The sequence below is a fragment of the Sturnus vulgaris genome, chromosome 6 (genome assembly GCF_052056855.1).
Source record: "Sturnus vulgaris isolate bStuVul1 chromosome 6, bStuVul1.hap1, whole genome shotgun sequence".
NCBI lineage: Eukaryota > Metazoa > Chordata > Aves > Passeriformes > Sturnidae > Sturnus > Sturnus vulgaris.
In genome coordinates this window covers 12,771,567-12,786,580 of record NC_142248.1, presented here as the reverse complement: position 1 = coordinate 12,786,580, position 15,014 = coordinate 12,771,567, and the positions used below count along the sequence as shown (strand labels likewise).

Here is a 15,014-nt window from a genome sequence, read left to right as displayed (position 1 = left end):
AAGGCAGTTTAAGTTGCTACACATACATTAAGTCAAGATATTTATAAGTGAAGGCTAAACGGGGCTGCAGTATAAGACATACACTTGAGTGTGTTTCTCTAGGTAGATTTGTAACATTATCCGAGATTTTTGAAGAGATAAAACGTGAATTAAATTAAAGTCTTTTATTTTAGTAGTTCTAAGTTAAGAGTGGGGGAAGATTAAAACTAGGTCAGTGGTTACCAGACTTACCAAACTTTAGATGCATGGAAGAACTGTAAATTCCCATAAAGCTAATCTATTCATTGACCCCCACCATTATGATAGAGATCATATGGTGACTAATGCAAGATGAAACTCACAGCTTGGAAAGTAACATGGAATAGGATGTAAGTATGAGTTTCTGTTTTTTATTATACTTATGGATGCCCCCTCAGAAAAATATGCAAAGGGGTAACTGGCTTGGAAATGTTTGTGCACATCAAGTCCCACCCCAGGGTCCCCACTTACAGAAGTTTCCACTAATGCTAGTGCATACGTGAATGTTTCTGCTTTGGAAAGGGATACTTGCGGATCGGAGAGCACAGCTATGCATGTGATGTTCTTATTTTAATGTTTAGATTAAAGTTGGTGTTAATTTTTCCCCAACGAGATTGGAGTGGTCCTTGGCCTAGGGAAGTATCAATAAGCTGCTCTTTTGAGCACACACTTTTCTTTCAAAATACCCCCAAATCAACATTAAAGAAAATGTTGAAGATACAGCAAGGTGAATGTGCCCGTGTTGTTCAGCTTTACCACATGCAGTCACTGGGGATGGTACCAGATTTTCATGCAACCGTATCAGTATGAACACAGGTGACTACATGTTATTGTATGTACATGTTTTCAGTTTTTCTCTTGACTAAAGTTGTTCAAGATAGAAACCTGGGGGAAAAAATCTAGAAAAAGTCATCTGGAGAAGCTCAGCAATTGAGTGTGAAACTGGTTAGTGGTGAAACTTCAATAGAATTACGTTCAATTCCAAGCCCCGAGTCGTCACTGATACTAAAATCCAAACTAGTATTATTTTTTTTAAATTGTAAACAAAAGAAACAAAAAACAAGCTTCAGTGTTTCAGAAGCTGTTGGGCATTTCACTGCCCTTGATTTGTATTTTGGGGGGGCTGCTTTGGGTTTATTAACATTAAAAATCAACTGGAAGTAGTCATTGTATATATTGGATATGTTTAAAAGGGGCTGTTGAATCCTTAACAGCGGGCTAGTGAGCACAGTGAACCTTTGCATGTTTTTGGTATGAGTTTATAAACAATAACGACAGACTGTCAGGGTGTCAGCATTGCAGGGGGCGTCCATTTACAGCACGGACGAGTCTGAAGAGAGCTTAAGGTAAGATTTATAATTCTTCTACCTGTTCATTTCTGTTCATTACTTCAGTTTATCTGATACTGTTCCCATCCCATTACCCTGTCAGATCCTTTTATTTAGGTTTTCAGAAGTTGACTGAGGCAGATTTTGATTACAAAATACACCAGTTTATTTTTTCAATTGGATTTTGAGAAAGTGAACTTAGGAAAAGGATTTTAATATACCAAAACTTGTGTGTATTTGCACTTCTGTGAATATATTTTTAATAAAAGAAAGAAACCCACTCTCTTGAGAAATCTCACCATAAACAAAGTTTTTGAGAGTGGTGAAAAAGTAGGAGTTCAGCTACTAATCAATTTCTATTGGAACATCTAAGATAACCTGTAAGTATCAACCACTTCAGTATGTAAACTTTCTTTAAAAGTATATGAAATTTGAGGTAAGTTGTTTTTAAAAGTTGACAAACTAGTTTACCATTTGACCGTACTGAGGTTTAATGCTGTAAAGCTTCTGGATAATACAGTCCTTAAAAATTAGGTTTTTAGCCCAGTGTATATTATAGGATCTAAGTTTTATTTTTTTCACATCAATTTTCTACCAATTCCTACCATTTTTAGTCCCTTTTTCCTTTTGTGATTTCAATGTATCCAACATGGGTTTGCCTGTATTGTGTTATCAATGCAGCATAGTTTCACTGGATACATTAATCACTAGTGAATTAGCTTTATTTCTGTAATCCTTTGTCGGTTCTCTGGTCCCTGTGCCTATGGCAGAAGAACACTAATCAGGTAAGATTGCTTTTTAAAGTTGTCTTAAATGCTTTGTTTAAAAGAAAAGAACAAAAAAAAAAACACAAACCAGAGAAAATGCTGTTTCATTGTTCCAGTTTTTAATTTCATTTCAGTGATGGTAAACGTGGAGCCAAAGGGGATAACCTGTTTATTCTGCTCAATATTTGTTCAAAAAGTGGTATTATTGCATCCGTCAGGTTGAAATTTGGTATATTTGGTTGTTATTTGGTATATTTGTGAACCGTGTACTTGCTCTTCCTCCCAGAAGCATAGCTAATAGGCAAGGTTAATCCAGTGTTGGCGGTCCATGTCCTAGCACAGCATCTGTAAGTTAACACAACAATTGCTTCCAAGGATGGATTTATCTATCATTCTGTTGATGTATTTTCTATTGTCTTATAGGAATTCTGGTCATAAGAACTGTTTCTATATGAAAAAAGTGGCAATTTTGTACAATTTTTAGTAAAACTGTAGCAGGTAACCTTTAGTTTCTGTGTTTCAAAAGAGCTATTTCCAACCTTTTTTTAACTGTCTCCATCTTGCAGTGGTGGAAGTTAAGATTCCATTCTGCAGAGTCCACTTCTTACCAATGAACACTTAGAACTTTTTTAGGGAGGGAAAAGGGGAAAAGTGACAGTTCTCTTCACTGTTTAACCACATGCACCATGTGTAAGTGGATATATTTCTTCACCCAAGTTTTCATCTAGGATGATTTTGGTGTGCCAAGACTTTTTGGGAAACAACTCACTGTCCCAGTAAGCATTCCACTGAAATATATTTTACTAATTGAACAGAGTTAATTTTATCAGCTGGAAGTTCACTTTACTTGTACCCAACTGGCTTATAGGGCCAGTGGAATTTGAGACCCACCTGAGTAATGACTGGTAGTGCACTCTGAATGTGCAGTTTAGTCAGCTCATAATACCAGGCCAGCCCTGCTCTGCTAAGGTTGGAGATTGCTGGTCTGTGTAGATCTGTGCTTTTGCACTTGGTCTTGTGATTGCTGCATTTTGATTCCATACTTACGAGTTCCAAAAAAATACCCATCAAACCCTATTTAATATTTTAAAATTAGTGGCGGTTTTGGTATTTCCATTACCAGCCTTGTGTGTTGCGTCGGGAATATCCAGTTTGTGTAAATACAGAATTAACTATGAAAGTTCTCTTGTTGGTTTTTAGAAACTGGAGGAGGAAAAAGGCAAAAAGGAGAAGGAAAGACAGGAAATTGAAAAAGAACGCAGAGAAAGAGAAAGGGAACGGGAGCGTGAACGAGAAAGGAGGGAGCGTGAAAGAGAGAGGGAACGTGAACGAGAGAAGGAGAAGGAACGGGAGCGTGAACGGGAGCGAGATAGGGATCGTGACCGGACTAAGGACCGAGACAGAGACCGCGAACGAGACCGAGACCGTGACAGAGATCGTGAAAGGAGTTCAGATCGCAACAAGGATCGGAGCAGATCAAGGTGAATGTACTTCAGTTGCTATTCATTTCACTTTTTCTTAGTGCTGTTTACTAAATGCATATAGTTCAGTAGGTCAGCTGCCATTCAAAATAGAATGATCCTTGTGGAAGATCAGAGAAACAGCAGGAAATCCAAATTGGGAGAATACTTGATTTCCCCCACAGCACAAGAGTATAAAAACTGCAATATGCAGTAAGCAGCTCTCCAATCATCATTTAAGCATACTCTTTTTATCTCAGACGTCTCCTACTTTTCACTATTAGCTTTATTCCTGCTTAAGATTATCTTATGTTTGTGGTATTTTTTAGCTTAAGCAGATTTTATCATTTCCTTTGTTACGTGGTGGGCTTCTTGTTTGGCTTGTGAGGTTTTTTTAGTAAAACCAAGATTACTCCTTCAAGCTGTAATTAATCATATCATATTTCAAGTGCTGCTTTCACATGAGCTCATCCGGTGAGAAGTGTTGGAATTGTCTATAAGTCACATAAACGAAAGATTTGTTAAGGATACCCATTATTTCTGGTGGTTTTGGCTGTGGAGAACTGCTGACACAGTCTGATAAGAAATTGCCATATGCTCATGCTTAGTTTCTGTAGGTATTGCTATTTCATGGTTAGTGTTCAAACAACTACTTTTAGTGGGTTTTTGAATACTCATCAGTAAGTATTGATTTTACGCCCATTTCTATACCAGCTAATCATCTTGTACAACTGCAGAAGAAAAATAACCTTTAAGATACTATTAATCATTTGATTGAATGGAGAGGAAAGCTCTATACTGAAAATTGGAGTTTTTTCTTCCTTCAGAGAAAAAAGCAGAGACAGGGAAAGAGAACGAGAACGCGAGAGGGAGCGAGAACGAGAACGCGAGAGGGAACGGGAAAGAGAGCGGGAACGGGAGAGAGAACGGGAGAGAGAGAGGGAAAAGGATAAGAAGAGAGACCGAGAAGAAGATGAAGAAGACGCCTATGAACGACGAAAACTGGAGAGGAAACTGCGTGAAAAGGAAGCTGCATATCAAGAGGTAGGTTGGAATTTTTAAGGTTCTTTAAGTAAGAAAGTATTTCTGAGAGTTGATAACAAGTCCTCTAGTATAAAATACATCATTCTCCTTTGCCTAAATACATTTTTAATCCTTTGAGTGTATCAGTATATGAGCTGGGGAAGAATATGTAAGTCACTGTCAAAAAAGACTTTATTCTGATGTTTTAAATTAAAGTTATGCAAGTTATTTTAAATAACTGTATTATCTCAAACTAACTTTGAGTTGTACTGCTGTTTGTAATGCTTTTGAGGATTAAAGTGTATTTTCTTCCGTTGCAGCGTCTTAAAAACTGGGAAATCAGAGAACGAAAAAAAAGTCGAGAATATGAAAAAGAGGCTGAGAGGGAAGAAGAAAGAAGACGAGAAATGGTAAGGCTTATAGTTTGACAAGTAATTTTCCCTGCCTTGTTCTCTTGGTCCCATTGAGAATGGAATATTCTAACTGTTATGTTTATGGATAGTAATGAAGCTCTCATTTTGTATAAAGGCCATGTGTGTTTTTATATCAAAAAAATCCCTAGTTAATAGACTTGAAACAGATTGCTAGTAAGTGGGAGTACTGTTTAGTTTTGAAAAACAAAGCCTAGTGGTTTTGTCTTGTGAAGGCAGAAGAGTGAGAAGTAGGCAGCTGCAAAATAGTGTGGTCTGATCATCTCACACTATTACATTTGTGACAAAACCTACTGTGTGTTTTGTGTCATGCAGGTGGAACTAGATCTGTTTTTTTAACTTCCAGCCTGTTCATGTGCCCAAACCTTCTATGAGATATGATACAATATTCTTTAATATATCTAAGCACTTTATAAATATCTGTCCTTAGTTCATTAGTTGTGAAATTATCAGTTACTAATGTAACACTTGGAAGTTTTGTTGGAAAAGACACCTTTGGAAGATAATTCTATAATCTCATAGTTTTGTGTTAAAGCATAAAGAAGTTTTAGGGGTGTTATTTCACTTCATAGTTTCCCAGAGGAGAGAAGATGTTGAGAGAGTAGTCTATGGGTTAGGAATTGCTTCAAAGCTGTATATGCAAAGAGGGAGCAAGAGGATTATAAAATATATACTTTCATGGGGAATCCAGGTTTTCCTTCTAAATGCATGAAGGGGAAAAAATGTTTGAAATTGACTCAATAGTATTTCCATTCCAAATTGTCCTGCATGCTGACTATGGATGGCAGTTGTAGAAAGCTGTGTTTCATTTTGTGCTGAAATTACAACCATAATCATAATTTATTTCTCAAAGTAATTTGCACAGAAATACATTACTGTTGATTTAAGGATATTGCTTAAATACAGGTTAGAAGGTCCTAATTTTCCTTAAATAACTGGGGATTTTGCCTCTTCATTTTATCAGATGGGGAGAAAATGTCTCCCTTCTTTCTCCCTCGCCCCCTACAGTGTTAGGCCTGCACATTAATACCACATAGGCCTGTACATTAGTGCCACATGGTTTGTATCACTACCACAACAGGAGAGTGCTTATCCTAGCAGTAGCCATCAGATTTGTTTCCATGCATGACTGTCTTAAAGAAGCTCTTGAAACAAAGCAGTACTGATAAAATACACTTAGGCTACCATGTTAAAATACTCAATAGCAGATTTAAAGGCTTCAGAGAAAAAGAACTTATGATCCTCATCATCTGTCATGTAAAACGAAAAACCTCAAATGAATATATATATATGTGGGTGGGGGTGTATGTGTATATATATGCAAATCAGTGACAGAATACCAGTGGACCCTCTGGATGCAATACCAAAACTTTTCCATTTTCTGTTTGAAAACTGTATTTTTAGTTTAAAGCAGAGTAGATCTACAATTAATTTGCTATTAACATCAATAAATTTTAAGACTCTTGGAAAGGAAACCAGAAATCATTATCTAAGTTTCAATTCCTTTCAGGCAAAAGAAGCCAAACGGTTGAAAGAATTCTTAGAAGATTATGATGATGACAGAGATGATCCAAAATACTACAGGTATGTCTTTGTATTCCTAACAAAAAAAAAAGTCCATTGTTTATTTTAACACAATTGTGTGATTTTTTTTTTTGGCAGAGGCTTTTGGAGTTTATGTTTGATTGGTAATGTGACAATATAAGGGTTATAATTACCTAATTTCTTTTAGTGTCACTTAATAAGTGACAGCGGGAAAAGGGAAGCTCCTTACTTCTACTGGTTAATGCTTGGGAGTAGCTGCTCATTCCTATCACTTTACTTTTGTGAGGAAGAGCAGAGGTCAGTGTATTGTCAAAATAAGGTGCTGGGAGAAGGGAACAAGCATGCCTCTAAATAATTCACTGTAAAGAAGCTGTAAATAACAAGCTTGTTCTTCATATTAATGTAAACGACTGGAACATCCTTCAGCATGGCACTAACTAACATTTGCATAAAATTAATTTAGCAGAAATGGTTCTTGCCAAAAGCCTATAAAACTTGATTCTTTCTCTAAAGAGATCAGCAACCACATATTCTACTTCTGTTTAATGTGGTGGGGTAGATTCTGGACAGTAAGGTTGAGAACTGGTATCTTAAGATTCTTCTGTTACAAAAACAGTTTGCCAAATGCTCTTATGAATCTTATTTTCATTTAGTGGGAGATAGATCTGTATTAAGTTTTTCTTGTATTGTGGTACAAGCCCCTCATTGAAATGTTCTCTCAATGAAAAATATGTATCTTTTGTAGGGGTAGTGCTCTTCAGAAGAGGCTACGAGACAGGGAGAAAGAGATGGAAGCAGATGAACGAGACAGGAAAAGGGAAAAGGAAGAATTAGAAGAAATTAGACAGCGTCTTCTGGCTGAAGGACATCCAGATCCAGATGCAGAACTCCAGAGGGTGAGTTGCTGTTGGTCTGACAGGAAAACAAGTCCTTTCTATTCTGGTTGTAATGAGCAAAATTGTGTAAGAGGTCTGATATTTACTATTTTCTCTATTAACTTTTTCTTAAAAAGAAGTCCAGACAGGCAGTAAGAAAAATGGAAGCAAAAGAAACTTTCCAGATTAACATCCAGATTTGATCCAGTTTGAAAACAAATTTGAATTAATCAGTATTCCTTACAAGAATGCCAGTAGTTACACGTTATTTTTCTTGACTAACAGTCATCTATACAGGAAGATCTTTAGATTTTTTTCAAACAGTACTGCTTTTGAGAGAGCTTCTGTTTTTGCTTATTGTCTGTCTCATTGTAGATGGAGCAAGAGGCTGAGCGGCGTAGGCAGCCACAAATAAAACAAGAGCCAGAATCTGAGGAGGAAGAGGAAGACAAGGCAGAAAAAGAAGAAAAAAGAGAAGAGCCAGAGGAAGAAGAGGAGGAGCCTGAACAAAAGCCCTGCCTTAAACCAACTTTACGACCCATCAGTTCTGCTCCCTCCGTTTCTTCTGCTAGTGGAAATGCAACTCCTAACACACCTGGTGATGAATCTCCCTGTGGCATTATTATCCCTCATGAAAATTCACCTGAACAACAGCAACTGGAGGAGCATCGGCCCAAAATAGGACTCAGCCTCAAATTGGGCAAGTTTACGTTTTATTTCAGTCTTCCATATGGGATCAAAATAAAAATTGTCCATCTGAGTAGCCACATGGTTTTCCAAATGCGGTGTATGGTTTGATGTAATTTGATCAAGTAGTTGTTGTCCAGATGCTGTGCTTGAGCTGACCTATCCAGAAGATAGATTTTTATAGAGTTCTATTCATCCAAGATCTTGAGGGCAAAAAAGGAGGGAATTTTAGGCATGTTCAAGGGCTAATTTTTGTATTAATGTTCTGAGCTGGGATTGGTTATTTTCACCTTACTATATATGTAAATATCTCTTTCAAGACTCATTGCTACTTTTCATTGGTGTAAGTATACGTTAAATTTAAGACCTAGGCAGTTCTTATGTTCACTTAAGACCCTTTTAAAGAAAAAAAGAAAATTAGATTTTTTTTTTCCTTTTAGAATATCACAATGAACTGATGACAGTTGTGAGTGAAATTTGAGCCTAGAGTTCTTTAGTATTTTAGCAATTTCCTGCCGTTTTAAAAAAATTAGTTCTGAGCAGCAGAACTAAGAACATTTGTATTCCAGAAGGTTTGTGTATTTATTATTTACTATTTTGGTTAAGTTATATCAGGCTGCACTTTGAGCTCACACTGTCTTATATCTTAAAAAATGAGAGACTGTATGGTATTAGGCTGATGAATGCTTTTCTTATGAGTTGCACCCTTTCACTTCTGTGCTCTGCCTTTGCTAAGGTTAGGGCTCAGCTATAGTCTTGCCTCAGAGTGCTAATTGGTTTCATGGCAGAGAAGAAGACCCTATTTTTCAAAAGGATCAGAGTCTTGAACAAACTCTATTAAAGATCTTTACCTCATTTGCCACTTTTGTAACAGAGTTGGAGAGATTAAAAAGCCAATGCCAGGCATTCAGAGATGTTTCTGTAGCATACAAACCAATATTCCTCAAGTAATGGGGGAAGAGCAGACTAGTTTCACGTGCAGTTGATGAATGTTACTCTGCCTTTTGGGTTGTAGGTGCCTGCAACAGTCCTAATCAGCCCAATGCTGTAAAAAGGAAGAAACTTGCTGTGGATAGTGTTTTCAATAAATTTGATGATGAAGACAGCGACGATGTGCCCCGGAAAAGGAAACTCGTTCCCCTGGATTATGGAGAAGAAGATAAAAGCAATATCAAGGGCAGCGTCAATACAGAAGAAAAGCGCAAACACATTAAGAGTCTCATTGAGAAGATTCCCACAGCAAAACCAGAGCTCTTTGCTTATCCTCTCGACTGGTCAATTGTGGATTCAGTAAGTTGATTCATTTAACCATTTTTAAAAAGGCTGGATTTTTCCAAGTAAACATTATAATTGAATAGAAAAACAAGGTTACTGGGACCCCCAGTGGGTTGGAGCATCTTCATCAAGTGGAGTCAAACTTGAGTCCTCTATTTATTGTTCAGACATAATCCTTCTTCTGAAGTATGCTTGCTTGGTTTTCTTTTTTTGTCTGTCTCAAATTGCCACTACAAATTATCAAACAATTTTATGGAAGGAGGGAAAAAGACTGAGTGGCTCTCAGAAATATTTGCAGATGCCAAATCTTTATGGGTAATATCATTGATAGCAAAATGGATGCTCTGCTAAATAGCTGTTTGAGTCTTCTAGATACCTATTGGGCAATTGTTGCAACAGAGCAACAATTACTCATTTTGGTTTTGTGGTTTTTTTCCAGACACTAATGGAACGTCGAATTAGACCATGGATCAACAAGAAAATAATAGAATATATTGGTGAAGAAGAAGCCACACTAGTTGACTTTGTTTGCTCTAAGGTTCGTATCTTCTGCATTCTCTGTGAAGTTGGGCGTTTGCTCCCTGTTTAAACTGTACCAATGACTCCTCTACTCATGTTCATAGTGGCTTGTCTTGTTTTATCTTGGGGCTACCATATGAGAGGCAAAGCAAGTCTTGAAAGTTTTGTGACACAGTTGATTAGCAGAAAGTCAAAAGCAGAAGTTGAATATTTGCTATGCTTACTTTATATATGGGTGTGTGTGTATATATATATATAAACAAATGGAACTCTATGGTATTGAAAGACAACGTACTTGGTTCTGGAAAGAAAAATTAAATACTTAGCAGGTAGATGAGAAATCCAGTTATGAGGAGTGACACAGGGAGAATTTTGCCTTTGTCTTTCCATTAGCAGCTTATTGTTGAAGGAGGGGAAGCTTTTTCCTTAAATTAAGAAAACATAATTGAGATGTAAGAATAACCATCAAATACAGGACCTGTGAATCTCTGGAGCTTCCTGGAAGTTGTTCCTCCGTAATTGGCCATGAACTAATACTCACTATGATCGATTCTGATGCAGTCTAATACTAATTTTTGCCACAGCTATTACTGGAACCTGATAAACTGCAAATACTTCTTGCACGTGCAAAGCTTTCAGAGTTCCTTGGATATAGCTGGATTTTGTTAAAAAAAACGTGTATAGGGTTTATTCTAAGTTTTCAGTCTAAAAACATTTGTTTCTTTCAGGTTATGGCTCACAGCTCACCTCAGAGCATACTGGATGATGTTGCCATGGTAAGCAGATATTCTGTAACTGATACACATTCTACATTTTACTGAAGCTAAAAGTCAATTATGCAAAATAGCAAGAGTCCATAACAGAAAACATGCGTTAGATAAGATTAGGCACATCATGCTAGCACAGGCATTATTTTGCAGTTACAGCACCTAGGTAAAAATTACTGACCTTTCTTCAGAATTTCTCAATATTCAGAAACGTGGAACAAAAACTTTTGTCCCTAAGAGTAAATGTCAAAATCAACAATAACAGAACTGTATCAGAAATAAAAACTTTTATTCCTTCTCTTCTTTATGAATATATTTTTATTAGTGGTTGAGTGGGTCTTTTACTAATGAATGAGCAAAAGATGATTTTCTGTAGAAGAGAAAAAGCCCTTTATTGCCTGGTGTTTATGAAATAATGCTACTGTTCCACCGTGTTTTCATACACTGAAAGGTGAATAAAAACTAATTGTCCACTCTCTTCCTGTAAGGAAACTTGGATGCAAAGTTGGTAGGAGCCACATGCATAGTGCAAGATAATAGATTATTTTTGGTGTGACTAGTAGGTGACTTGGGGAACTTTGGAGAGACACTGTGGTCGCTGAAAGTCTGTACAGATTTAAGAAAAGCCTAGATAATAAGTTCAGGGAAGAGAAATCTGTTGAGGGTTTATTTGACAAATATCCAATGAAGTTCCAAATGAAAATGAGCAGAGATTAGGAGTTCATTTAAGGGAAAATACCACATGTGAATGTCCTGTTCATACATTGTTTCCAAGCTTGCCATTCCTCTGCCTCTTCCCAAATCACTTTTGGATTACTGATGCTTCTACCTCTTAAGTGCTCAACAGCTGCACTACACAAGCGTGTAGTTAATGCCTGGTCAGGTCACTGATGCTGGACAGACAAACTCACCAGGGTTTGATTCAGTCCCTCTCTCAAAGACTCAAAGGCTATGTCTGTTTTGTAGTTCTGATATAGCTACAATTTGTCTTTATAACTGGAATGTAAAATAATCTATAAAATGTTTATTTCCTACAGGTACTAGATGAAGAAGCTGAAGTTTTCATAGTCAAAATGTGGAGGTTGTTGATATACGAGACAGAAGCAAAGAAGATTGGCCTGGTGAAATAAAGCGCTCTCCTTGCTTCTAGGGTTCCATTTCAATTTTGGGCTTTTTTTTCCCCCATTGTTCAGAGACTTTGAATTCTCTCTGTTCTCAGAGACTTGAGACCTGTATTTTTTTATGTAGAAAATGTGAATTTTTTTGTCCTCTGCTCTGAGGCCCCTTTTACCCTTCTCAATTAGTTATTGAATCCTGCATTGGTTCTCTTTATAATACACGAGGTACAATTACCGGTATGTTTTATAAGCTGCAGCTACTGTACATGCTCTTTGGTAATTTTGTTATGTTACTCTGATTCTTGTAAATATTAAGAAAAAAAATCCCCTGTTTTGCAAAACATTTGCACTTAATGTGGAACTATATCAGTTACAGATGAAGACAAAGGATTTTACTGCAAGTTTATCAGTGTTTTTTTGGGAGCATACTTCCCCTTTTTTATTTAAAGAATGATCAAAATACAATTTAAAAATAAGTGTCTTGAGCTGTTTTCACTGAACAGCTTTGTGTGTTCATTTGATCTCTTCATCTGACTGGAAAAGGAGTTCCTTCAGACTTCTCTTTCTAACCTGAACCAGTAGTGATCTTGGTACTTTGTTGCCCAGTAAGAATTACTAATGAAGCTGGGAAGCTAATCTCTTGTAGATGCTCTGCTTCTTTCCCAGAAAGTGCAAATCACAGGAAGTTTTTTATTTGCTCAATTAAAACAAGAGCAGGACCTAAATTCAGTAAGTGCTATCTAATGGTTTTTGTTTTTTTCTTCTGCTCAATTTCATTCTAGCCCTTACCTATTTATCCTTCTGTCTCCAAAATAATCAGATGGCTTTTTTAAAAAGAAATTATTTTTTTATTTTTTTAAGTATTTAGAAACAAAACGAAAAGCCCTGTTTGGATGTAACTGTCTCTTTAAAAAAACCAAACAAAAATGAAAACTAAACCATAAATTTTCAATCAAAGCTGAAATCTTGTTTTTATCCATACTGTTAAACTAGCCCTGACTTTTGTTTTCTACTGTACACAGTCGGTTGTCCACAAAAAGAGGGTAATATTTTCCTGCCTTGTTTGTATGTTTTTTTTATAAATAGACTGATATGGTATAAATAATGACATGTACTGTAAACTGCATTTTTTTTATCTCATACCTGGGTAAGAAGTCAAATCTATAATGTGCTGTGAGCTGTTTTGATTGCAGGAGGACTGTGTTCCAGGGAGCAAACGGTCTCAAAATTATTTTTAATTTTTGAAACACAATTCTTAATAGCAAACAAATTAAGTAAAAGTGTTCCAGTATCTCTATATTGTATTTAACTGAAGGATACAGGTTGACCTGTTCAGAAAACATAACTGTGACCTTGAGTTACTAGTTCTTTGTATCTGGAGAGGACACTTGAAAACACTGTTCTTAACAAATGGGATCGTGTAAAGGTTCCACCATGTAAATATTTCAGATATTAAAAATGTATATATTTGATTTAAGGGTTGATATTCTTTTGGAGTCTTATGCAGCATGCAATTGTATTTAACACTGCTTACTGAATCAAGTGTTCCCAAATTAGGGGTGGGGTTTTTTATAAGACTACTTCCTGCTTATATTGGGTGACTAGAAGCCTGCAAATTTAGATGTGATCCCAGTATGTTTTCTCATCCCTGTGATACTACACTACACACCACCAAATGTTCTTTTTTTAACTTGAAGTGTAATGCTCAGATGTTACTTTCATGTTGTGCTTGATTTTTGCCTCATTTGAGAATGTTTTGGTTTGCATGCTTACATGTTGCAGTCTTCCTGTTTCTTCTGCAACTTGATGGTTGCAACCCTAAGAAATTACTTCCCTATACAGTTCTCCCTATACAGTTCTGCATCACCATTTACCAAAAAGTTTTCAAATTGTAAATAAATTCAAAGCTTGCTCTGTTTGTAGCAAATTCAGAGAAGAGGGAGAGTGAACTTGACGAGTGCCTTTTGACCTGGTAAATGGCATTTTCTCTCATTAGTAGTAGTTAAACAAGACAAATGTGACAAACGCATTGTAATACCACTGTGTAACAGATTGCCCAACATCCTCATACAGATTCTTCAGAGGAAGCTCAAGTAGTGAGACTTCAGTTTATTTCTGCCCTAAACTAAAGCTGTGTGTGCAATGGACATAAGCTTGTACTCTTCCTAAGGAGACTGAAGGTGCCTGGATGAGAAAGAAGTGTAAACTTTAAGCTGGAGTGTTAAATATTTAGGTAAATAAGTATACAGAATCATTGTGATATCATAAAAAAAATCAGTTTTGTGGAACTTCAGGTTTTTTTAGTAGTGGAAGAAGAGAGGCATGTTCACTAGATGAACTCTGGTTTGGCTATCAGCTTTTCCTCTTTCGGAATGCAAATATAAATTCACTTCTACTTTTGCCTCTTACTCAAAGTTTTGTTATGTCTCAGTGATACTGTGTTTTGCATCAGTGCTACTTGGGAGTAGAACATAAGTTATATACTGGTGAGGTTCTTAGTATAGAAATTAACTTCTGTTTGGTAACTTCCAACATGCTCTAACAGAATTATTTCAAAATTGGAAAATCTAGGGTAGAAAAGGCCTTATTTGCAAATATTACAACACTTCACTGTCTGGATATATGATTTAATACACACTGTATGTTATGTTTTTGAATGCACAGATCAAGAGTATGCTCAGAATCAGATCACAAGTGAAGTATAGGTGTTGCCACCAGGTACTGAGTGCATCCTGCCATAGTACAACCCATACTCTAAGGGAAAGTTACTCCAGAAGTTCCACTGTAATGAAAAAAATACCAGTATTTACACAACAGAACTGGATGTACTTGTTTATCTGGACTTAACTGTGGAATAAGGCTTTATTTTGTGTGACTGCCATTCAGTGTTTGGAATATGTGAGTATAAAATCTGAACTATCATTTTTCTTTATTAGTATGCACTATAAGGAAATGGGAAATGAGGAGCAAGTAAGATCTATTACCAAGAATTATCTATTTTTTATTATTTTTAACTTGGTGAGGTTTTTTTTTTTTTTGTCCTTAGAGGATTTAAGCTGCTCACCTGGTGATTTGGTCTTTCTGATCTTGGCTGTTACCTTCGTTCTCTTTAAGCAGGAACATGTACTTAAAACAATGATTTAGCTAGATGGTCATGGCTCTAAATGTGGGCAGGGGAAAGGCCCTAAACAGTGAGTTTAG

At 36.5% G+C, this 15,014-nt stretch overlaps 1 protein-coding gene across 4 annotated transcripts in view; it reads left to right on the top strand.

The window, feature by feature from the left end:
- RBM25 (RNA binding motif protein 25) overlaps positions 1–13,285 on the top strand; it is a 32,603-nt gene extending 19,318 nt beyond the window's left edge. For all 4 annotated transcript variants that reach the window (XM_014869347.2, XM_014869346.2, XM_088167045.1 and 1 more), the window contains 10 exons: positions 3,314–3,594; positions 4,401–4,617; positions 4,917–5,006; positions 6,538–6,611; positions 7,318–7,468; positions 7,823–8,147; positions 9,150–9,424; positions 9,849–9,947; positions 10,657–10,704; positions 11,733–13,285. In XM_014869347.2, the coding sequence (XP_014724833.1) occupies positions 3,314–3,594; positions 4,401–4,617; positions 4,917–5,006; positions 6,538–6,611; positions 7,318–7,468; positions 7,823–8,147; positions 9,150–9,424; positions 9,849–9,947; positions 10,657–10,704; positions 11,733–11,825 (1,653 nt within the window). In that variant the 3' untranslated portion in view covers positions 11,826–13,285. The remainder of the gene's footprint in view (positions 1–3,313; positions 3,595–4,400; positions 4,618–4,916; positions 5,007–6,537; positions 6,612–7,317; positions 7,469–7,822; positions 8,148–9,149; positions 9,425–9,848; positions 9,948–10,656; positions 10,705–11,732) is intronic.
- The last annotated feature ends 1,729 nt before the right edge of the window (positions 13,286–15,014 follow it).